This window comes from Lynx rufus, unplaced genomic scaffold (assembly GCF_022079265.1).
Source record: "Lynx rufus isolate CCGP_SWC_20201006 ecotype Redwood Valley unplaced genomic scaffold, mLynRuf1.p SCAF_3, whole genome shotgun sequence".
NCBI classification, from domain to species: Eukaryota; Metazoa; Chordata; class Mammalia; order Carnivora; family Felidae; genus Lynx; species Lynx rufus.
In genome coordinates this window covers 60,879,127-60,904,234 of record NW_025814845.1, presented here as the reverse complement: position 1 = coordinate 60,904,234, position 25,108 = coordinate 60,879,127, and the positions used below count along the sequence as shown (strand labels likewise).

The 25,108-nt window shown below is 42.5% G+C and overlaps 1 protein-coding gene across 1 annotated transcript in view; it reads right to left on the bottom strand.

The window, feature by feature from the left end:
* FRAS1 (Fraser extracellular matrix complex subunit 1) overlaps positions 1-25,108 on the bottom strand; it is a 293,351-nt gene that overhangs the window by 53,227 nt on the left and 215,016 nt on the right. The window contains exons 46-56 of the mRNA XM_047092267.1: positions 24,927-25,106; positions 16,312-16,436; positions 15,893-16,033; positions 13,820-14,047; positions 11,687-11,800; positions 9,896-10,046; positions 8,318-8,477; positions 5,887-6,055; positions 3,383-3,629; positions 1,801-2,145; positions 74-234 (exon numbers count right to left, since the gene is read on the bottom strand). Coding sequence (XP_046948223.1) covers positions 74-234; positions 1,801-2,145; positions 3,383-3,629; positions 5,887-6,055; positions 8,318-8,477; positions 9,896-10,046; positions 11,687-11,800; positions 13,820-14,047; positions 15,893-16,033; positions 16,312-16,436; positions 24,927-25,106 — 2,021 coding nt within the window. The remainder of the gene's footprint in view (positions 1-73; positions 235-1,800; positions 2,146-3,382; positions 3,630-5,886; positions 6,056-8,317; positions 8,478-9,895; positions 10,047-11,686; positions 11,801-13,819; positions 14,048-15,892; positions 16,034-16,311; positions 16,437-24,926; positions 25,107-25,108) is intronic.

Below are 25,108 nucleotides of genomic sequence, written 5' to 3'. Positions count from 1 at the left end.
TCCAGAGAGTTTGGATGGCAGAATAGAGACAACGTTAACAGATCTATCTGGTCCTGGACTGCTCTGTGCTCACCTGTTCAGTGACACCTGGCCCAAACTCCACCTTCCTAGAGCTGGGAACATAGTCAACTCCTGGAGTAGCAGAAGCTGGGTCTGAGGGCCGTGTTGCACACCAGACAGATGTGAAGGTAGAAAGGTCAGTCCCATGACGGATAACTGGAATTTTCACTGTACCTAGTGGAGACCCAGAGGTGTCAGTGGTCAGTCTTAGGGCAGAAGTCAGTGGGTTTTCGGAACCCCTGTGTTCTCCCTCACAGTAGGAGCAGCTTTATCCTGTAAGCTTGTCTAATCCAACTTCAGTGATGCCCCTGTGCTCCCTCTGAGGAAGGCTGAGAAGTGTCACCAGCCATGGTTTTACTGACACTAAGATCAAGGCAAGACATGGAGGAGAGCCTCACGGAGGTGGTACTGGAGAGACAGCCCCTAAGGAAAAGTGTTTTGTGGCTTCATGAAAGAGACTGTTCACACAAGAAAAACAAAGTGGAGAGGGTCCATCAAAAAACATCTGAAGCCTATTTTGGGAGAAGAAACTCAGAGAGTAGGGCCTCAGGGATGAGTTGGAAAATAGTCAATTAAGAAAGAACCAGCTAGGGGACTCCATGGGGCCTGAAGCTGAATGTTTCTAATTAAATGTTCCTAACTGGGTTGATTTCCCTATTTTATCTGAGTGGTGCACACATCATTACTTAAACCATATGTGCTATTGCTTATCTTAGGAATGAAGCTCATCTTGTGGTCCACTGTAACATCACACTTCATAGTGTCCTAACGATGCACAGGTAGATTTTTAGCTATTTTCACAATCGAGGTTAGAGAAAAGCTACATGAAAATCCCATCAAATCATATTTTCTGGCCAATAAGCTGTGAGGTTGACAAGTAGTCATGGCTGAGTATTTGGCATATAGGAAAGAAAACATGGTACAGGAAACGTCTACGTTCTAATCACAGCTCTGCCATATTAATTACTGATCTCTGAAGCTTTATTTCACCTCTCTGAGCTGCCATTTGCTCTTCTATTTAATGTTCTCTTTTCTACAGAAGATTAAATGAGAATGTATGGAATGCAGATGGCATGGTGCCTGGCATTCAGTAAGTGCTCAAAAATATGAGTTCCCACTATCCCTCAGAATATCACCTTCAAAGAAGTGAATGGCCTTGACCAGGTGGCTCAGATCAGTGGATGCTCAGCACAGCTGCTGCCCCTTCTGGTAATATGTCTGCTAGCAGCATGCAGAAGACTTTGAGACCCTTGTGGCGCCAAAAGAGGGAAAGGTGCCTGGGTGGAAGAAATATGCCCACTGATTGCTTAGGGGTATTATATGAAGGAGAAAGTTTCATTTGTTAAGACACTGAAACTTTGGAATTTATTTGTTCTGGCAGCTAGCAGTATGCTAAATAACTTACTCCCATCTCCACCAGATCACATTCTTGCCTTCATAAGCCGAAGTGCTTAGTACCATGCCCTCCCTCCGGACCACAGAGATCAGCCAATGAAGCCCTATGCCAGATCCCTCCCTGTCATCAGTAACCAGGGCAAGAAAAGTGGAAGGGATTCTCTATCCTTCACTACCTTCCTTTCTTGGTCTTAATGCGTAGTATTACATGTCTCAGACCGACAAGGGTGTCATTGAGGAATGGCATTCTCAAATGCCTTAAGAACATTCTCAAAACTAAGCGGAAATTGTTCAAGAAAGAGATAAGGAAATGGGTAATGGAACCCCAGAGATGCTCTCTATTACCTGCATCCTCGCTGACAGTGAAAGCCGTGTTGCCCAGGGACACAGTGGAGGCATCATTGGGACCACTAATGAGCACCTTGGCCGACGCTACCCTTCCGATGCGGGCATTGTCAGAAGCATCTGCCAGGGCAATCTCAAACTCTTCTTCCTCTTCATACTCACTGTCATCAATGAGCATGACATCACAGGTGGACATGGTGACACCAGGCCCGAATATCACACGACTGTCAGCAGACATCCCTCTAGATTTAAAATCAGAGCCCGATTCTAGAGCATAGAGGCTACTTCCCATAGCTGACTTAGGGATTGTGTAGCAAATTGCAGATACGATGCTGCTTGAATCCCCTGAAATACAAATGGTAAGAAAACCAAAGCATTTGAATGAGCACTTCTCAAATTCTAAAATTGCTGATAGTTTGGTAAGCTTGGTTCCCTCTGACACATTCCATCACTATTTCTGTTCAAACTCTGACATGAAACCTTCCTGCACTGCAGTTTCTTAAGCCTGTGGTATAAACCACTTGAGGATTTAATATACCCCAGATACTTCGCCAAACAACTTAAAATGGATTTCCTATTCCGTGAATTTTGTGCTCTGTTAATTCACAAGACTCATTGCCCACCATCTAAGACCACAGCGGGTAGAAAGATAAGAGACATATTTGGTACTTTAAGTAGCAAAGTAATTGTGTCCCGAAGGTAGTGATCTGAGCACAGTTCACCGCCTTTCTGAATAAACTTCTGCACTTTAATTCTCAGGGAGAAATTGGCTTGTTTAAAAAAAGAAAAACAAAACAAAATAAAACCTGCCTCTCTGTACAAATGACTTTGCTTATTAGTGCTGCCACGTCCCTGGAAGACAGCCCGTTCTGGGTCTGGCTTGCTGGCCCAGAGCAATCAATGGGGCTTACTTGTTTTCCAAGTGGCATCACCAAGGGTTTGCATTATCTACAGTGTTTGTTACACTAATACCCAGTCAGCAGATTCAATAAAAAATCTGACCTCATCACTTATAGTCATGTTCTGGTTTTGAGTGGGGGATTTCATTTCCATGAGTTTTAAAGTCTCAATATTGCATGATCATAAATGCATATGATCTTTGTTTTGTTTTCAATCCCTCAAGCATTGCCCTTTATTTCTCACACACAGTTTATCTCTCATCTGAGCTCTATCTGTGACAGTCACAAAGGAAAATCTTTAAACATATTTTCTGTCTTCCAAGACTAAGATGAGAAGCCATTTCTTACAAACTTCCCTGCTTGACCAAGACTACTAAATATTTATAGATCGGGTGATTGATTAAGAATTCTAAGTTCATGAATAATTTGCAAGGCCAAATATAACCAGTCTTCTAATCCCATTAAAGAATAAATGGGAGCACTAACAACTTGAACTAAGAAGAGGAGCCTTCTGATAATACTCACTACAGGTAGGATCACTGTTAGAGTTGTTCTGGGAATTAAACATGTAAAGCACTTACACACAGAAGTTAATATGGTACATGAGCACTTGGCACATAAAAAGGATGCAAAAAAATGTTAGCTATTATTATAGCTCGTTGTCACCTTTGGCACCAACAGACCTTTTCTTTCAATAGGCGCAAACAGAAAACCAGCGCTCTCGTTGACCCGGTAGGTCTTCTTATCAAACTCTAATGTGGGTTCATCCTCAGTGTCATTGATAATGACCTTCGCCTGGGTGAACTCCCCTAATAGGGCATATGCTGGCATGCTGAGCTCCACGGTGAAACTCTCAACATTTTCAAACACATCATCATCATTGATGATAATGGTGCAGGACTTGGTATCCTCTCGCTCATCAAACTGCACCTGTCAAAAAGGAAACAGCAAGGAGTTACATTGTGCTTCAGATTCTCCTGCTATGCTCCCCTAGATCATCCTGGGAAAAGGGACCCAAGCCTAGTGGGCAGAGCACTGAATGAAATAGCTGGTTCTTCTACCCCAACTTCTTGCTGTATCACCTGGAACACTTAGCTACGTCTTCCTATTCTTCATCTATACATTGGAGCTGATTTACTGTATAGGACATGGAACGCAAAGATACCTCCTACTATCTGGTGACTGTAGAAAAACAGGTTGGTAACTATTCATATCTTATTTTATTAATTCACTTGGAGCAAGAGTGATTTGATTACTCATGTCCCCTTCTATTTGTGGCAAGTTTACCTGGAAAGATCTTTGAACTTGGAGTGTGAAGTTCTGGGGGCCTCAAGTTGGGATAGTCTATGAATTTTTACAAATATTGGATTCCTCATCAGCTAAATAATAATTTCACACACTTATTTCACATATTTACTAGGAGGACTAAAAGACACAATGTATAATGAAAGTCTGAAGTATATTTTAAAGCACTGAACAAATGCGAGATATTATCCTCATTACCATGGTTATACTGTTTTTACACAATCAAAATTGACATAGAATCTCAGTGTACTGGATAATGGAGTTTGAATCCAGAGAAAGTTACATTATGAACAAGCCAGACTAAATTTTAACATTATATTTAACTAAATCCTTTGTCATTAAGATAGGATAGGTCTATAATGTATATGAATTTAGCCTGATACAAGACAGAGAAATTAGTTTATATTCACACAATCATGAACTTATAGGGATTTATTCTGTTTTTACTTTGTCTTAAAAAAAAGATCAAGATAAAATCTTGAAATGGAACCAGGGTTATGGATTTATTCAAAACTAAAAGGTTCGGGAATAGGCCCAGACTGTACTTTGTATAAACTGAGATAGCTAAAATATGTAAAATAGTCATCAATCTCTAGGGACACACAAATCTGAAAAACACATAATTTTCATCAGCAGAAAATTACTATTCCATATCTAATCAACTAATCAAATTAAGTTTTACTAAACTCCACATTTCAAAACACTCCATAGATCTCTATTTAGCTCTAGAACCCACTAGAAACACCCCTAGATCTCTATTTAGCTCTAGAACCCACTGCCTTTTGTCTTTCCTTGACAAACACAAATAAATGTTCTTATTATTTTTCTAAAAGATTCCTTATTCTTTTCTCATTCCTCATTTAAATTGACCTCAGCCCAGCTGAAATGCCTCAAAGAGAGAGCCCATTCCTCTTTACAGAGATTTACGATGTCATTAAGAATGGTGAAACTACTTTGCAAAAGCATTGAAGAAATACCTAGTAAGTGCCAGCTATTGTACCATATGTAAAAGATGGTAAACATGGGGCATCCTGCCATAAAGGACTTTACTGTTTAAGTCCTCTTCCTCTCTCTTTTGTGTTTACTCTCTCCGCTCTTTGCCTCATCCCCACCCTGGCTCTAGTTACCACCACTGTGGTAGAGACTTGCTCAGGCACCTCTGCCCCAGCTGCTCTCTGCACCCCCTGCCAACTGCTGCCACCACCACCATCACCATCACCATCACCATCACCACCACCACCACGACTGTGGTCCTCTCACAATCTCAGGCACCTCACACTCGGCCTGTCCGAAGAAGCACAGCCAAGACCAGTCCTTGCCAAACCTGTTCCTCTGACAGTGTGCCCTCCCAGCAAGGGGCATCACCATCCATCTCCCACTTCTGCCCACTATCTAATCCACTGTGAAATTCTATCAATTCTTACTCATCTGTTCAATCCACCCACTTGTCTCCACTTTTACTCCATAACTGAAACTCAAGCTCCCATTATCTCTCACCCAGGCTATTCCAAGAGCTTCTCAACCACCTTCCTGTACTCTCTCTTCCCTTCTCAGGTAGAGAAGGTGAGGGGAGAGGAAGGGTTTGGATGCCAAAGGTCTCACACAGAACACAATGCAGACTTTTTGTGGTCATGAAGCAAAATGTAAAGACTGAGAAGCTAGACAACTTAGACAGTTAAAACTTACACGGAGAGTAGATTAACTGGGAGGAACTAGGCCCTGTGAGAAGGGAACACAGGAAAATCACTTGAGGAAGGGCACCAATGGAAAGGGAAGAGGGGTAAAAATTAGGGGGAAGGCACCTCACTTGCCAATGACCACAGTGCTGCCCTGGTGGAGCCAGCTGGTGGTGAGGAATCAGAGGCCTCCTCGCTCATCCTACCTGGCCAGCATATTCCACATAGTCCTGCTGTCCTGGCTGGAAGCTGACTCCGGAGCTGGGGCTGGCAGTCCCTTGCTCGGTGCGACACAGGACGATGGCATACTGGTTCAGGTTCCCAGTCCTCTGCACTGTGACGCTGACAGACCCCGCTTTCTCACTCACGTTGTAGCTGGAAGCACACAAAAAGGTGGTCTCTGAAATTGTGAGCTGGGGCTGTGAAGAATCCACTTGTTTAATGCCTGTCTCTCCTGGTTGGTTACTGGTGTCAGGTAGTTCATAGAATAGGAAGTTTAGTTTCTTTAGGAAGCCAGGTTATAAATTGAGGAAACGTGTTCACCTGGAATAGTCACAGCACCAAGTGACCAAGAAGGCTGTGGATGCAGAATGGTATCTGCCCTGTTCTCAGAGCGAGTTGAAAGTCATTCAGAAAATGAGCAGCACATAGGAGCTCTGCACGTTGTACTTCAAAACACAGAGGAATGACAAACAATCTCTCCCTCATGTGGTAGAGTAACTAGAATAGTTCAGTGGGTTCTTAGGAAAGAAAGCTGCTTGGAAGACAATTAATGACTTAGCTCGGGTGGAAACTGACTGGACCAGATCTCCAGGAAGTATGCAAAGGAGCCAGGGTGGTGGCAGAGAATCAGGCCTACATAACAAAGGTGTTAAGACAAATGGAGCTTTGTGACACTGGGGAGTGACAAGGTTCTATAGACTGAACATGTCCCCCCAAATTCATATGTTGAAATCCTAACGACAATGTGATCATATTTGGGAGGTGATTAGTCATGATGGTGGAGCCCTCATGAATGGGACTGCTCCGCTTATAAAAGATGTCCAACAGAGCTCCCTGGTCCTTCCAGTATGTAAGGACACAGGGAGAAGACAACCGTCTATGAACCAGGAAGAGGATCCTCACTAGTCACCGAATCTGTCAGCACCTTGATCTAGGATTTCCCAGCCCCCAGAACTGTGAGAAATAAATTTCTGTTGTTTGTAAGCCACCCAATCTATGGTATTCTGTTTTAACAGCCCAAATAGTTTAAGACATAGGGTTAACTTAGCTTGCTGCTATGAATTTGTATTGCTTTTGCAAAGTAGAAGGCAAACTATCCATGTGTCATTAATTCATAATAATTATCTAGGTTTAGAAAAGCCATAAGTGAGTGGGGCCTGAGCTGGGCCTTGGTTTTCATCCCTGAGGATGATGATCACAGGTTCATTTGCCTTGCCCAGAGCCTACTTATGTCTTGTTGCTGTGAGGGTTGTAGGCAAAGTGCCCCTGACAGGTCAGTCCTCATTTCCAGGTTTGGGACACTCTGTACTATTCAGCCCATTAAAAGTTGGAGGCTTGTCCAGAAAAAGTGATCAGGTTTAGACCATTTATTTAATTTTTAAGGAGATACAAACAAGAGAAAAATAACAGCAGAACTTACATATAAAAAGTTGATTATAATGTTCCACTAAGTTTTCTAAGTATGTGTGACTAAGACTGGAACAGCCCAGGACTGGGCACATGAAGTCAGGTTTGTAGGTTATCCCCTAACCCCCATTCCAACTTTCATCTGAATTATCATGAAACTGATTTCTTAGAGTAGTGAGTCTCTGAAATGTAGATCGAAAGAATTACCTCCTGCCCCTCCCCTGCTTGCACTCTGTCTCTCTCTCTCTCTCAAAAATTAACAGTAAAAAAAAATTTAAAGAATTATCTCCCCCACAAAATTATATCCCTAGTTATAATCTGACCTCTAAAAATCAATACTGTGCTTGCCTACCTTTACCAAAATTGGTGCCTACTTGCCTCTCAACCACCCAACAGGCTATAAAAGCACCTTAAAAGAGTTACCTATATTAGGCTATGAATTTGTTCCAAAAGATATAGAATTCTATGAACACCAAAGGAACTAGGGGGAAAATACAAGCCCAAGAACAGAGAGAATGTAGGGGGAAGGCAAAGATGTTGTTATTATGAGCCAGTGATTACTTTCAGAACTTGAATGTGTATTTTGTTTCTTATCAGTTCAACTGTATTCTAAAACTTGAAGACAGAAGCAAAAATAATTGTAGGAGATGCAGTAAAGCACAATGGTTAAGATCACTGGACTTTAACCCTGGTTTTACCACTTTTTAGCTATGTGACTTTGGGTAAACTAGTTAACCTCTTTCTGTCTCCATTGCCTTGTTCTTGTGGGGATAACAATAGCACTCACCTTACAACCGCAAGTAGTAAATAAGATGATGTATGTCAAGTGCCTGATACAAACAGTATTAAAAAAAATTGGTGATGTTATTTTTATTATTGTTATACCCACCACCAACATTATCAGATAACTAGAATTTATCCCCTGGTACTTCAATCTGATTTCCTCTGTTTGCCTGATATATTTCTCAAGAATGAAAAAAAAAGAATGAACACCAATAACCCTTGTACCTGGTATATTTAAAGCTGATGAGGGACCATTGAACATGGAACACATTGTCGCTGACCACATTGGGTTTACTGTCTTTCACCAGAAACTGAAAACTATCCATCATCTCATGGATCTTCTCCTCGTGCAACACATAACGGATCAATCCCAAGTTCACATCCTCTGTGAGAAGAAACACATGGTGAATTAACTGGGGATGTAAAGGCAGTCTTGTAGATTCTACACTAACATACCCAGTTTATTCTTCTAATGGGCTGCAGACAGAAATTAATGTCCTAAGAACAAAAAGGGATAGTAGTCTTAAAAATAAATGTGTCTTCCAGATTTTAAAATAAAATCCTATAGCTCTGTGTGACAAAAGAGGGTACTTAGGTACAGAGAGTACCTTATGTTGTTGTAAAATGAGAATCCCAGGGTCTTGGCAAAAAAGGACTTTAATGAATCTCTCTGGAATGTTAAAGGCAAATCTGAGAGCTGACGGAGAAAAGTCTTTGATTCCATCCTCTGTATATACATGCTCATACTTACCCCTACTTCTTCCCAAATAAGGTTCTTTAGAAGGTACGTGCTATTAAGAAAAGTTGGGGTGTATTAAAACAACTCATACATAAGGCACAGAAAACATGCTCTCTTCTGGGAAAGAACACAAGATTGAGAACAGGAAGAAAAGGGAAACATGGTGCCTGAGTTGTAAGGTGTAAGTTTTTGCAATGACTGCTTGAAGTAAGGTCCATCCTCAAAAGAAGTCTAGAAGAGTCTGACATACTTATAAGAAACTAAAATACAGAATGGTCCTTGATGTGATTCAAAATAGGAAAATATAGGGGCGCCTGGGTGGCTTGGTCGGTTAAGCGTCTGACTTCGGCTCAGGTCATGATCTCATGGTCCATGAGTTCGAGCCCCGCGTTGGGCTCTGTGCTGACAGCTCAAAGCCTGGAGCCTGTTTCAGATTCTGTGTCTCCCTCTCTCTCTGCCCCTCCCCTGTTCATGCTCTGTCTCTCCCTGTCTCAAAAATAAATAAATGTAACAAAAAAAATTTTTTTCAAAATAGGAAAATACTTCTGTTGAGCAACCTACCCGTGTTGATTTTAATTACTTTGTTGAAGACTTAAAAGACAATCCATAACCCTTAGAGGACAAAAGTAAACCATACAGGATAACAGATATTTCATAAAGTATAGTGGTTGTTTTTAAAGAAAATCAAGTATGTTGTACCCCTGACACTCACGTAACATTGTGTGTCGACTATGCTTCAATTTAAAAAAAAGAAGAAGAAAACCAATCAATATGTCATCTTTCTACTAAATCTTGCCAAAACCTAAAGCATTTGGGAGCTGGGGAAGCACAGTAAGGACAAAAAGAAAAAAAAAAATTTTTTTTTTGCCATAATTCAGAGTAATAGGAAAAGGAAATCAGGAGAAGTAAAATTCCAAAGCTGGATGGTTAGACACTAAAAGATCTGTTTGTTTACAAATAAGTTACACGGGGATAAGTAGCTGGAAGTGGTTGTGAGAAAAGATCAGGGCGGTGGGGAGAGTTACAACAGATTTATCCCATCTCGTGGGTCCCTGAGTCCCCACCCTGCGTGAAAGTAACAGTAGTTCTGCCAGGCTGGAGCCTGCTCTCCACGTAGCCATGCTTGGGGCCCGATGTTATCTCATAGACAAGCTGCAGGTCCTCTGTGTCCGGGTCCATGGTCAGCAGTTCCTTCTTGGTGATCAGGTTGGTTGCCTGGAATAGAAACCCATTACATTTAATTCCTGAGGTGGGAATAAAGCCAGACCAAGACCCTCTGACTCAGAATTAATTCAGTTCAACAATGATTTACTGAGCGCATTTACTGCATGGAAAACTCTGTCAGGTTTGAAGAGGTATGAGGACAGCAACCATCCCAGCCTCTGTCCTTGAGGTGTTCACACTTTATTGGGAAAGAAAGGTTCATGAGCAAGGTAACTCTTGTGGCAAGAGCCATAATAGGAGATACAAAAAGAGTACTGTACACTTTTTGGGAGTGGAGAGATTAATTCCATCTGGACTGGAGGAGAGATTTGAGATGGTGGGAAAGGTTGGAACTTTGAAACAATGATAATATACAGGGAAGACGGCCACTTTATACCTTATAGGAGTCAATCATAATGCTTGAAATTGAGTAAGATAAATACCCAAATATTGCCCAAATACACTGGCTAAACTTTAATTCTCTCATTCATCCATTCAACAAATATTTAGTAAGAGCAAAAGTTTGGGAGAAAAAAGGGGGTATTCAACAGTATTAAATATTGTAGGTCTAATTGAGTAAAGACATGTAAGTGATCTTTGGATTTGGCAAAATAAAGGTCATTGGTGACTTGATAAGAGTTATTGCAGTAGGATAAAAGTGGGAAGTAGAAAACCAATTGGAGAGTGTTGAGAAGAGAATGGGATGGTTCTGAATATGGGGAAAAAAATGACATAGGGGATGAGAGGAGTTTGTACTAATTTGAAAAAATCCCAACCAGTTCAATAGAAAACTATAGCACAGCAGCTACATATACAGCCAACTAATTAGCTCCATGGAGATGAGAAAATCCACATCCTAGAGGGGATACCACACACAAAAGAAAGGACTCAGTGCATATGGATTTAATGCTTGATATGTAACCAGGTAAGAATCGTGGCATATCTTAAAAAGACCAAATTGGGATTTAGGAGGAGAAAGGAATTTCTAAACTAGAAGTCCTTTGAGGATACTCACCTACAAAATACTCACTTTCTTCTCATCAATGCTTCCTGAAACCCATCCTCCCCTTCTTCTAGTTAACAAACTTTTAGCTGAGCCAGCTAGAGACTATTTCCCAGCCACTTATGCAACAGATGGAGCCATATGACCAATTTCTTGCCAAAATAATATGAGTGCAAGTGATGTATTTAATTTCTGTATCACTTGTTTAAAATGAAGTTCCTTGCCCTCTACTTCTCTATTTTCCTCTTCCTATGGGCTGGAATATCAATGAATAGCTTAAGAGTTTTGGCTACGTTGTTAACAGCAACAACCCAGCGATGCAGAACAGTAAGACAGAAGGAATCAGCATCTCTGAACGGTCACGTAGAACCCTAGACTGCCCACTTGCTTCCACTCTTTATGTGAGAAAAAAAAGAAAATAAATGTCTATCTTGTTCGAGCTTCTGTATTTTGGGGAGTCACTTTGTAAGAACATCTGAGACTATATAACAATCTTAATGAAACTCATGGAGCTTGCCAATCTTCGAAAAATCAGCTCCCTTAGGGAGGGATAAATGTGAGTGGAACTGGACTTCTATCCCCAAGTTGCCCTGAATAAGGACATAGCCCAAGTTGGTTCATGTGAATGTGGCAGATGGAAAGGCCTTACCTTGCCATCCATGTACTCCAGCCACTGGAGCCCCAGGTTGGTAACAATTCTAGGGGTGCCATCATCTACTGGGAGGATGTCCACTTGGAACTGCTGAGGTGCTGCTGTCATAACCTGTGGGGGAAGCCAAAAGAAAAAAAGTCATGATTCACAGACATTTGAAATATGTCAGGTCTGGGACCTACAGAGTTGCAACCCCTGAAATCTGATGGCACTTTAGCATGGGTGACTGAGCCAGTTTCCTACTGCTTGCCCCCCTTGGCATGAGGCACAGAGAAGAATGATGACTGAGAAAGTGGGGACAATATGACAAGGAAAGCAAGGAAAGTGGCACTTTCCTGCAATTCCACCTGCTAAGGAAGTTGACTTTCCCACACCCATGCATTCCTTAGCTGTGTTCAGTATTGCACTATTTTCCTTCCGATGACTCTTGTTAACATTTTCATGAGAGGTGGACTAAACTCATCATTAACAGGTTAATGTCAAAGTCCCCAGGTGTGATTCTGCCAGATGTGAAAAGACGTTTCATGGGACGATATTCTCTTCCTTTCTTTCCTTATTTTTGAGGGAGAACTGTCCATAGGGGGAAAGGGGCTGAGGAAATCAAGAATAAAAGCGTTTGTGGGAATAGTGAAAAGAAACTGGTCTATTATTTCACTGTCACACAGATACATGTCCACACACACACACTGCACATACGTGGTCTGCTCTCAGAACCTCACTGTTCCTTAGAAAATAAGGCACACCAGCACACAGGGCAGCAAGCCACTGGCTTTTCAATCTTCTGCAACCGTCCTAAATAATTTCCATTTCAAAAATAATACAGTCCCTCTGGAGACTACTATGACCTTTTGTGTTTATCAGAGAGGTAGCCTCTTGCTGATTCATCCTGAAATCTTTTTCTCTTCTCAAAGTCAAATTAAGTTGGGGAGCAGCTACGGTTTAGAAGAGAGAAAATAAAAGTGATGATCTGCCAGACGGTGACGCAGTGCAGACACTGAAACGGCAGGCAATCCCAAGAGGCGTCTCACCGGCACCTGGGCCAGCTGAGAATGACCTTCACACAGGCTGCCTCTAAGGGATGCAGGGGGATCCTTCTTCCAGGAAAGGAATCATGCCCATGCATCATCAGAGTAGGAAAGGACTCCGCAGGACTGAGAAGCTGACCCTTTTGTTATCCTGAAATACAGTCGGGTGTGATCATGCTGCTCAGTAGAACTGCTTCTGCGGAGTCAGACACAGATGCCTGACATGCAGACGTGTCCTCGGGCCCACCTTCTATCAGAGTTGCAATTATTCCCAGGGGTTATGATACTGCTGGAAATCTGGCTGAGGAATAAAGGAGTGAGTAAGAACTGCAAGGAAGGTAGCGGAGAATGGAGAAATTCTCTTAGAGAAAAAGTTTGACAACTTTAGGACCTTAAGAGAAAAACACTGTTAACCTGTTCCACGAGCTGGTCCGAAAATGATGACAATGATGATGATACTACAGCCACAGTTTATTGAATGTTTCCTATGCTTCCTGTGTAAGGCACTGCGTTAAGTGCTTTACATATGTCATAAAGGCAGATATCATCCCCATTTTAAGGACAGGGAAGCTGAGGCTTAGGAAGGGTAAATGACTTACAAAGACATTTCAGCTAGTAAGTGAGAGAGCTAGAATTTTAATCAGTGTCTTTTGGACACTGATTAAAAGCCACACTCTTAACCAGGTTATTCTTTAGGAGATTGAGAAACTCTGGCTGACTGAGGAGGCACAGAAAAGAAAAAGACAATCTAGAATCATATGAGATTATTGAAAAACCGGATGAAAGGAGTCAATGGGTGGGAAAAAGGAAAAGGGAAATAATGACAGTCATAATAACAATAACTATCACCCTTTCTTGTGCATGCTATTTGCCAACAATATTATACACTTTCTGTGGATTACCTCCTTTGAGCCTTAGACTAACTGAAACTGTACCCATTTCACGGGTAAAAAGCTGAAGCTTACAGAAGTTAAGTGATTTGCCCAAGGCCAATTAGTGACAATAAGAACATTGCTATTCTTGGCCTAAAAATGCCATGTTCTGCCTCTGGACAAACTCGGGCACACTTTGCTGTGTCTCCCTCCCCACTGTCTTTGCCCCTTACCTCTTTTCCTCCCTCCTCAATGATAAAGAAGGGGTTTGTCCCATCAGCCACAGTGAAGGTGAAGTGGTCTCTGAGGGAGTTGCTGCCATCATGGCTGTAGCTGATCCGGTTCTGGTAGATGTCTTCCATGGTGAAGGTGGAGGTGTGCCAGAAATGCTGCCCATTGGTGGTCCGCTCGATGGTGCCATGGCGTGGAGGCTGCACAATGGCGAACGTGACAGACTCGGCCTGTTGAGGGCATACAAAGCCAGGGGAGAAAAGAAGTTTGTAGCAGAAACCAGATTTGTGAGTGATGGCCAGCAGGTGGTCAAGGATACCCACACCTAAAGATGTTTATAAAATAAGGATTGCATTTGCCTTACAGGTGCCAAAAATAAAACTAAGGAGAGAAACTATATCGGTTACTACAATTGAACTTATGTTCTGGAGCCTTCTGGTGTCAGAAGAAGACTTTTAGATTTGTCTTTTAAGGGTCAAAGGGGAAAACCTGAATTTCTTAAAAAAATTTTTTTAATGTTTATTCATTTTTGAGAGAGAGAGAGAGAGAGTGAGTAAGCAAGCAGGGGAGGGGCAGAGAGAGAGGGAGACACAGAATCCAAAGCAGCTCCAGGCTCTGAGCTGTCAGCATGGAGCCTAATGCAGGGCTCAAACCCACAGACTGTGAAATCATGATCTGAGCCGAAGTTGTCCGCTTAACCAACTGAGCCACCCAGGCACCTCAAAAGCCTGAATTTTTAACCTCTGCCAGGATGATAGGAACTAGACTTTTAAAACCATTCATTTCCTTCCTAACCTTTTCTCCACTTTCCCAAAACTCCCATGTACAGAATCCCATATGCGACAAACATAAGCTAATTTCCCCTGTCTAGTTGTGGCTTCTAGGGTGTCACATAGAAGAAAAAAGAAAGATGTAGAAAACTCTGTTCAAGACTTTCCAATGATTTCCCACCAACTTAGAATAAATGTGAAGGCCTGACTTGGGCCAATGAGGCCCTCTGTGGCCTAGTGCCGGGCTTCCTCTCTGGCCCCATTCCTCTTTTCTCCTGCTTGCTTACTGGGTTCTGGCTTCTTTGTTGTAACTCAAAGGTTCCAAGCACCTTGACTGCAGGCCCTTTGCACTTCTGGTTCTTCTTCCCAGAGAGTGACTCTTTCGGACAACTGCATACCTTGTTCTTCCACTTCATGATATCTCTGCTCAAATATCAGCTCCTCAGAGAAGACTCCCCTGGCCACTCTGTCTAAGATAACACCCCCTTCAATCTTGATCTCCTTTGTCTTGCTTCATTTTATTCATAGCACCTATCCTATCTGACATGATGTTTATACGTTCTTTCTTGTCTGTTCCCTTAACCTAACGCTGAAACTCCCTAAGCCTGGAACTTTGTTTTGTTCACAGCCCTCTATTTAGCATCTAGAGCAAAGCCTGGCACTTACTAGGTAATCAATGTTTTTGAGAATAAATGAACGATTGAGGACTGGCACAGGGAAAGACACACAGAACTAATGAACAAATGCTATGGTACTCTTCTATGGGAGAGCTGAATCATGCCAGAATGTTAGATACTTTAACTTGAAAGCATCATGAGATTTAGAGTTTAGTCTCTATGTGCTCTGTTTTACTGAATAAAGCCTAGTTCTGTAAGGATGCTCAAATTTTAATAATCAGTTGTCATTCAGAGAAGTCTGAATGAAGCAGGTAAAATGATAGGAAAAATGAATAGGTATCCAAAACACTTGTTCACTCTAATGAGAAAAAATAAAAAAAATGGGTAAAATGCCATCAATCTAATTTTCTATGAATCATGATTTAAAAAATCAGCATGTTAAAGGATTATTACATGTAATCAGGGGAGAGAGAGAATGTTATTTTGGATTCGAGAAAGTGTTTAAAACCAATTTGATCTCAAATATTATTAGTTTCTATTTTCCAGAAGGCCACAGTATCTTCTAGGTTTTAACCCTTCAAGGATGTCTGCATGAACCTTACCCTTCTGCCTTACTCTCAGGATGCATAGTCACAAAGCAACAGATCAGCCTCTCATTCAACCAGAGAACCAAGTGGAGTGCTCTTACCTCTGTGTCGGCATCCACTGCCTTGAGCTCAAACTCTGTGATGGTCTTCCTCACACCCTCCTGTACCCGCATCCCCGAGTTCTGTACAACAGGAAGTGAATCATCCACAGGGCGTATGGTGATATGGAAAGTCTGCGTCACCTAGATGGCAGAAAGCGCAGGTGGGACAACTGTCCTCAGCACCCACCCATGGAGAACGTAGGTGCTTTTTCTACTTTTCCTTTCACCCATTCCCGGCATGACTGACTGATTTGGAATCCAGGGTGATTTCCCTTTGGCGAGAGCCCCAGGGCTGTCAGAAGCCGCCACTTGTCTTGGGTGAGAGTAGGGGAAGGTGAGGCTTGCATAGTTGCTTTGCATCAAGGAAGACTGTGCAGAGTCAGTACCCATTCACTGAGGGAATAGAGTGCCTTGCCTACCTCGCTGACTCCATCTGAGAGTGTGAAGCTGAAGGCATCTGAATGTTTTTCGGTCTTACTGGAGTGGATATATTGAATGTTTCGTGAAGTCAAGTCAGCTTGAGTAAAGGAATTAATCTGGATACCTAGCAAAAGGGGAAGAGAGAACCAGAGAAAGGATGTCAAAATGCTAGCCATATTTCTAATACTAGAGAAATGCCATACTCTCATCACACAGAGTCCTTTGTATTTCTCTCATAGCATTTATATGCTTCTCTCTGAGATGCTGTGTTAGAGTTGTTTGTGTGTGTGTGTGTGTGTGTATATACAACAGCACACGTTCTGTGGGAGCACATGTTAACTTAATTATTTAGTTTCTACTATGTGCCAAGCCAACAGCAGGTGCTCAATAATTGTTCCTCTCCTTTCTCTAGGGGTTCATGTATGCAGGTCAAATCTGTGAAAGGTAGAGCCATTGCCTTAGTCTCCAAACTCCTCTCTCTTAGGTTTTATATTCCCCTATAGCCTCAGAGTCCTTTCTGAAAACCTGCCCTAATTTTTAATATTGTGTCATGACTTAGCTTTTGAACACTGGAGTCACAGGGCTTGGCTACACATAGCCTTTTTTCTGTGATTAGTGAGCCTGGCATCCAAGATTTCATTGGATATTCTTCAAGGTCCCTTTCAACTCTCCGGTGTACGATTCTAGCTTCTCACATACCACTTTAGCCAGGCTGGCAGTTACAAAACATACTGTATGACTTTGGGGTTTGAGCAATAATTCCATCTCAACTCTAAAATGACCTAAAAAGCCAGTATCCTTTAAGAACATGATATAGAGAAAACACGTTACATTTTTTTCAGTCATTTTAAAACTCAAAACAAAACAAAAAAACCTAAAATGATTTTAGATAACACCCATATCCCACAAATGAATAACATCTTATGTTTTTAAATGTCCGACAATATTTTATCAAAACAGCCCAGACTTCTTGCTCCTATCTTAGGGCTTTGGGCTTCCGTGGTTCATCCTCTGGTGTCAGCCAAGACTGAAACGAACCCATATCAAATGTAGTTTTAGTCCCTTGGCACAAATTCCCTCTTTCTGTTTCTGGGTGATGGGGTATTAATCTATTGAATCTGGTCTTTTGGTTTGGTCCTGAAATTCATTTGCTGTTTCCTGGAATTTGTTATTTGTCATTGTTAATCCTGGGGAAACCAGTTTGTCGTTTTAGCAAAAAAACCCAAAGAGATTCTACTTTGACTGTTTTACATGTAACTGTGGCATCAATATCACTGCTTTATCTTTAAAAAAAAAAAATCAACCCACATGGTTTATACATTTACAACTCTCTTTATCATTTGAAATTTGTTACCTAGATACAACAGTCTCCTGGATACTGGGGCATTATTTTTCTGATGAGGAATTTTATACTTCTGTGCTTGCTACATCAGCTCTTGACAGGCAAAAAATATAGCCTCCTGTCTTATCGCTTTGTCTTGTGGCTCTGGACAGAAATCCATACCATTCTTTAAAAATTTAATAACTTCAGACTGGCTGCACTGAGAAATTTAAATCTTTTTCCCTGCTGTGAATCCATCCTCACAGCTCATGGGGAAATTCTTGTATGGATTCTCGCAATCAACTGGTCACCTAATTCACTGTTCCCTTTATATGAGTCTTTTATAGTCTAAGAGTGATGAAGAAAGGTGATAGATTTTTTTCTTCTTCTTGGAAAGAAAGGTTTGGAATTGATCTTTCCCTTTTTTAACATTTCTTACTGAGAGGAAATTGACATATAATAAATTACACATATTTAAAGTATGCTTGGGCACATCCATGAAACTATCATCTCAATCAAAATAGTGAACATTTCCATCACCCCAAAAGTTTCTCAACTGACATTGTATAATCCCTCCGTTCTTCCCGTTCTCATGCCTTACCCTATCCCAAAGAAACAAATCAATTGTTTTCTGTAACTGTAGATTAGTTGGGTTTTCTCTAATTTTTTCATAATTAGAATCATAAGCTATGTATTATTTTATGCCTGCTTTTTTTCACTGGGCATTATTGTTTTGAGATTCATCCATATTGCAGCATGTACTAACAGTTTGTTCTTTTTTATTGATGACTGGTATTCTATTGTATGGATTCATTACAGTTTGTTTCTCCATTGACTGTTGATGGACATTTAGGTTATTTCTAGTTTTGTGCTATTGCAAATAAAGCTGTTATGATCATTTGTGCACAAGTCTTGGTATGGGCTTAAGTTTTTATTCTTCTTGGGTAAATCTCTAAGAGTGGAATGGTGGGAATGTTAGGTGCATGCTTAACTTTTTAGGAGACTGCCAAACTAAGTGGTAATTTTATATTTCCACTAGCAGTATATGACAGCTCTAGGCTTGATCTTAATGAGCCTTTCCCAAGTCGACCTAGCAAACACTGAGCACCTACTCCATGTGTAGAACACTGTTTCACACTTGCTTATGTATATTGAGTTGTATCTTGTAACAATTCTGGGAGGTCAAGGTTGGCATATTACGTCCATTTTTCTAGATTATGACACGAATAAAATTAGAAAAGCAATGTGATCTATCCAAGGTCACACAGCTAATAGGAGGGCAGTGCTGGGGCTGGAGCTCAAGGTTGTCCAACTTTAAAGTTTATGCTCGCTAGGAGTACTTCTTGTACAACTCACCTAACCTTTTCAGACTAGGTGAGGAGCCTTTTGAATTTTACTCTTATCCTTTATTTTTTTTTTCCAATATAAAAGTAATATGAGCCTATTAGAGAGAATGTGAAAAACACAGAAAAATAGTGAAAAATCACAAAAGCCACTCGGGAATCTACCTCTGTAATATCACCATTGTAATATTTTTAATTGATTCATTTTTTCTAGAATACTTTCTTGGCTATAACATTTGTCTTGTCCGATATCCCTAACTTAGTGCCAGAGAGTAACGCGCTGCATCTAGAACATAAGCTTCAAGAGGACGAGGATTTTTGTTGTTTCTTCACTATTGGGCACCTACAATAGTGCCTGGCACACAACAGGTACTCAAAACATGGTTGGTGAATGAATTCAGTTCATCCACTCTAATTCCTATCTAAGAGGTCCTACTGAGCACAGATTTTCAATCTTTATACATGTAAGAAAAAATTCCGGCCTTTGTTAATTGGGCATTGGAAGACCTAAGCTACTCCCCATCAAGATGGTGTTTCCAATAACATATTGTCCCTACTGGCTGTCACAGCAGGTAGTTACTGTTTGAAATATCTTGAAGGCATTTAATCCCATCGAAGGTGTTTTCAGCTACCAACCCGCTGGCTAAACTATGTATCTGGCAGTATTACAGAGACCCACATTAACCCTGTCAGTTTTTCCAATTCCCCTGGAGGGCCAGCACATTAGAGAAAGTTCAGTCCAGGTCAGGGAAGTAGCGTGGGAATAAAGTATCTTTGAAGAAATTGCCTTCCCTTTGCCTCAGCCTTCCTGCTTTCTGCAGAGCTGTGGATAGCTCTGTGACACTGCCTGTGTCCTACCTCAGACTCAGGCTGCGGGGGACTCTCAGCTTCTCTACTTCAGATTTTCTTCAGAGCCTCCGGTCACGGAATGAATTGTATCCCTTTCCTTACCACCGCTCGCCCCCCAATTCATATGAAGTCCTAACCCTCAGTACCTCACAATGTGACCTTTTTTGTAAATAGGATCATTGCAGATGGAAGTAGTTACAATACCATCATTAGAGTGGCCCTAATCCAATCTGATTAATGTGCTTATAAGAGGGGAAAGTTTGTCACAGACATACCCATACAAGGAGCATGCCCTGGGAGCACAAAGACGGCCATCTCTATAAGCTGAGGAGAGAGGACTGGGCCAGATTCTCCCTCACAGCCCTTGGAGGGAATCAACCCTGCTGACAGCATGATCTCAGACCTCCAGCTCCACATCGTGAGACTTTGTTAAGTCGCCCAGTCTGTGGTACTTTGTGACGGCAGTCTTAAGTGCATTAACATACCTCTGCTCTCGGGGAGAACCCAAACTAAAGCCATGGGTGCATCCTATTTTGGTTGGTGTCAGGATACTGAGAGAGGGTGAGAGAAAGCGGAAACCACTGAATACCTTTGCTAAAGCATCATCTCTGGGAAGTCTTTCCTGACTCACTACCACACCTCTCTTAGGTGGAACTCGCTGTGCGTTGGCTCTCACTGTCCCGTAATGTTGCTGTCACAGCTACTGAAACGCATTTGCACAGGTTTGTTTACACGTCTCCCACCTCCAAAACAAATTTCCTCCTGCAGCAGCTACTCAGTCAGTGTTTGGTGAAGGTGAGAACCAGTGCTGTGCTGGAGACTGCTGTACTCCTCCTTGACTTGAAAAGTACAAGTCCTCCCTGTTGGCTAAGCAATTGGATGCCCAGTTAGGGTCTGCATTTCCCAGCCATCTCACAGCTTTGTCTGACAACTCTCTGGCCACTGGGATGTGATCAAAATTGATGTGTGTTCTATCGGTAATATTCCTAAAATAGAAATGGATGTGGGCTCCCCTGGCCTTTGCCTCTTACTGCTGGCTGGGGAATGGCAACAATTACAGTGGTCACCTCAGACCAGAGATGGAAGCCTCACATTGAGGATCATGGAGCCACTTTAGGCCATCTGGACTACCTGCCTCCAGATTTTTCTGTGAGAGAAAATGAATTTCTTGTGGAAGGCACTGCAGTTTAGAGTCTTTTTGTTCCAGAGACTTAGCTTCTATCCTAATAACTCCTTACTCTGATTTCACAGGAAAACGAGGATCTTTAGGGTCCCTGACATGAGGGGATGGCCCCTCAACCTTGCAAAGGGCACACACGGGCAGGCCCATGTCTGCCTTCTACACAGTCTGTACAGGCATGTGGCTCCCTAGATCTCAGGGGACAAAAATAGGATCTCCACACCTGTCCTGTCTATCCAAAAAGAACAACTCACTGACCAAGACAGACAGTATGAGAATAAGTCCACTTCATAGTTAACCAGTGAAAGGATATCTGCAGGCACTGATGGAAACTGATAATTCCAAGAGGTATCAGTCCCAAAATAGCTCAGTGCCTGCACCACAAGACACTGGCCTAGGAGCTTGCTTCTCGCAAAGCACAGGCCAGCCCACCCCAGCTCCTGGTAGATCCATCTGCGCCTACTGAGGCAAAAAGGCAAGGTGCAGAGGCTTTTCTCGAAACTGAGCCAGCTGCCTTAAGAGAGGAATGTAAGATATCAACATGCATTTCCTCTGAAGGGACACCTTTTACATCTAAAGTATCAAATTCATAAAAATATTCTCTCTTAGGGCAGACAGGGAATGTGAGAATTCTGTCTAAATGCTACAGAAATGACTCAGAATGGGGTTGGAGATGTGAGAAGGGGCAGGGAAGCTCTGTTCCATTAGCAATGGGGAGGGGACCCTAAGGGTAAAGGGGAGGGGGCTGGATCCTCATATCTGGTCCACTGACAGTTTCTAGAAACAGGTGGATGGAGAAAAACTGGCGGGAGTGCGAGTCAAGTGGGTTAGGAAGCCAAGCCTGTTGGAAAAGGGAGGTGAAAGAAGTGTCCTGGGGAAAGGGAGCCCTCCCTCCTTTTGCGGAGGGTACTTTCCCAAGGGAGAAGTATGATCATTAAGAGCCTTTCTCTAAGCAGCACTGGATTGGTCTTGGCAACCAGAATTTAAGCCCAGGGAAGGCTGAGACTGTAAAACCAGAAAAGGAGTCACTGAAGCAGCCTCACACTGAACTCTTGATACAGCCCAGGGTCAGAGAAGAGCGGGGGCTGGGGTTTACCATCAGGAAGGCAGCTCACAGTGCCTTGCATAAGGCTCAGTGCTTTTCAAGCTCTGTACAGTGTGGATGCAGCTGCCTAACACAACAGCCAAGAGTCTGCCCTTTCATCTTTGGAGAGATACAATCAGCAACCTGACAGAATTCTGGCAGAAGCAATTAGCTCATGAATTAGTTATCAAATATCTCCTGCAGCCAAGGTCTTAGGAGTGCTGATGTGCATTCTTCCCCCAGGAACTTTGGGACAAAAGGGTAGGCCATTTGCTTCCATTTGCATTAGGGATTTTTTTTTAATGTTTATTTATTTTTGAGAGAGAGAAAGAGAGAGAGAGAGAGAGAGAGAGAGAGAGAGAGAGAGAATGAATGAGCAGGCGAGAGGTAGAGAAAGGGAGACACAGAATCCAAAAGCAGGCTCCAGGCTCTGAGCTGTCAGCACAGAGCCTGATGCGGGGCTCAAACCCACGAACTGTGAGATCATGACTTGAGCTGAAGTTGGACACTTAACTGACTGAACCACCCAGGCACCCCTGCATTAGGTATTTTTGCCAATCTCCCCATCTTCCCCTATGCCCTCCCACCAAAGACTCAACACTTTCCCCTCCACCATCCCCATCACCACGGTGTGCCTTCCCCTCCCATCCTCTGACACACTACCCTCCATCTCTCACCATGGGTCTCCCTCTCATTCTTCCTCTCATTCACCCTGCCCCAGCCACACTGGTCTTGCTGCCTTTGGAACTGGATGTGCCACGCTGATCCCAACTCAAGGTGTTTATACTCACTGACCCCTCTGTCTTGAAAGCCTTTTCCTTATAACATCAGCATGGCTGGCTCCCTCACTCTCCTCAGACCTCTTCTCAAGTGTCATCTTATGTTAGGGAGTCCTTCTTCCCTTACCCCCTTCCTCCCTGCACCCTGGAACATTCTTATTTCTCCTTCTAATACTCATAACCATTGTTATAGGATGCATTTGCTTGCTTGTTTGCTTATGCTCTGACTTCCTGTATTAGAGAGTGAGTAGAATCACAGTGAGTACATCCTCTGTTTTGTCATTCCCCTGGTTGAAAGAATGAAGGCTCTGTAACTTAAAATCCAAAGGAAACCAGTGAAGCTCTAAATCTCCTGCAAATGATCACTGCCTCTATGATGTACGAAAGAAAGACACCTCTGCCTTTACATTGTTCAGCAAGCATCTTCAGTGCCTCACATCCATTCAGCCAATTTCTATAGGTTTCCACTCTGAAATTCCTTCTTCCTTCCCTCTCTCCCTCCCTCCCTTCCTTCCACCAACTACTGTCTATTGAATATTTACTGGGTGCCAGGTATTATCGCTTACATCATTCCCACCTTCCTATACCCACCACTGCCCGTGTGGGTGAAACCTCACTACTGACTATTGAGCCCAAATGTGAAACTTCCAACCCACTATCAGTGCCTCCTTTTTCTTTCTTTCACTCATCTGTTAGACATTAGATGAATTTTGCTTTCCTAACCTGCTCAGAATTCTGTAGTAACTCTCCATCGCCTATTGAATTTAATAGGGATTATTTATCCCAGCTTTGAGGACCCTGCATAAAATCTCACTCTGCCCAAAAGCCGCATCTACTCCTGTTTTCAGAGTATATGCTTTAGCTAAACTGGGCCACTCATCATTTTTGGAATGTACCCCCATGCCATTCCCATCTCTGAAAATAACACAATTTCTGTTTGCCCAAAGTCTACCTTCTAAGGGCTCTTTTAAATGCCATCTCTGTGCACCTTCCTACCCAATGTAGCCTCTCCCATTTTTTTAAACATTTATTTACTCATTTTTGAGACAGACTGAACAAGGGAATGGCAAAGAGAGAGGGAAAGAGAGAGAATCCCAAGCAGGCTCCACACTGTCAGTGCAGAGCCTGATGTGGGGCTTGAATCCATGAATCGTGAGACCATAACCTGAGCCAAAATCAAGAGTCAGATGCTTAACTGACTGAGCCACCCAGGTGCCCTTAGCCTCTCCCATTTTTGAGCTTCTATGACACCAGGTTTATACAACTCTTAAAATACCTGCTATATTCTTCTCTTATATATGGTTATATGCAGAGGTTTCTTATCTCATCCAATAGAGCACACTGGAGGGTGAGGATGCAATGTCCTGTACCGTTTTCTTAGAGAGTGAGGCTGGGATCTCCTATATCTATTTTTCTCTCCTCAGCAGCAGCTAAACTAGAATCTTGCTCTATACACATGCTCACTTGCTATTTCCTGAATTACCTTAACATTTTTTTTAATGTTTATTTATATTTGAGTGAGAGAGAGAGAGAGAGAGAAGGACAGAGCATGAGCAGGTGAGGGGAAGAAAGAGAGCGAGACACAGAATTTGAAGCAGGCTCCAGACTCCAAGCTGTCAGCACAGACCCTGAGATGGGGCTCAAAGTCATGAACCGCGAGTTCGCAACCTCAGCCAGAGTCAGACGCTTAACTGACTGAGCCATCCAGGCGTTCCTTTCCTGAATTACATTTCCTGGATTAAGTACAGTGCATCACACTGTGCCGGGTGCTCAGACTTTAGAAGAACAGGGTGCAGTGTTTGCCCTCAAGGAATTGACAATCTAGTTATGGAGACAAGATTGCTTACATAAAATTGCAATCGTTCATTCAGGTTTCAGCAAGAAATTATTGAGTATCTATTGCATGCCAAATGTAATGCAAGGCAGTATATAATGGTCAAAATTAGTAATGCAAAAAGTAAATACTAACAACAGCAGATTCTAGGCATACATGGCTTACCGCCAACGCTTACTAAATCCCAACTTTTGGTTTGATGAAGCAAGAGGCGATAGGCTTACCGGGTGACGCTGCATGCTCTAGATGGCCCAGTTCAGGTTTTCTAGTGATTCTATAGATCAATTCTGCAGGCTTACTCTCCTGGTCCGTGGCAGAGAGCTGCAGAGTAGTGATCTTCTTCACTGAGTTCTCATCCAAGACCAGCCCTTTGTTGGTGGTGACGACTGGTGGGGAGTTGTCTTCT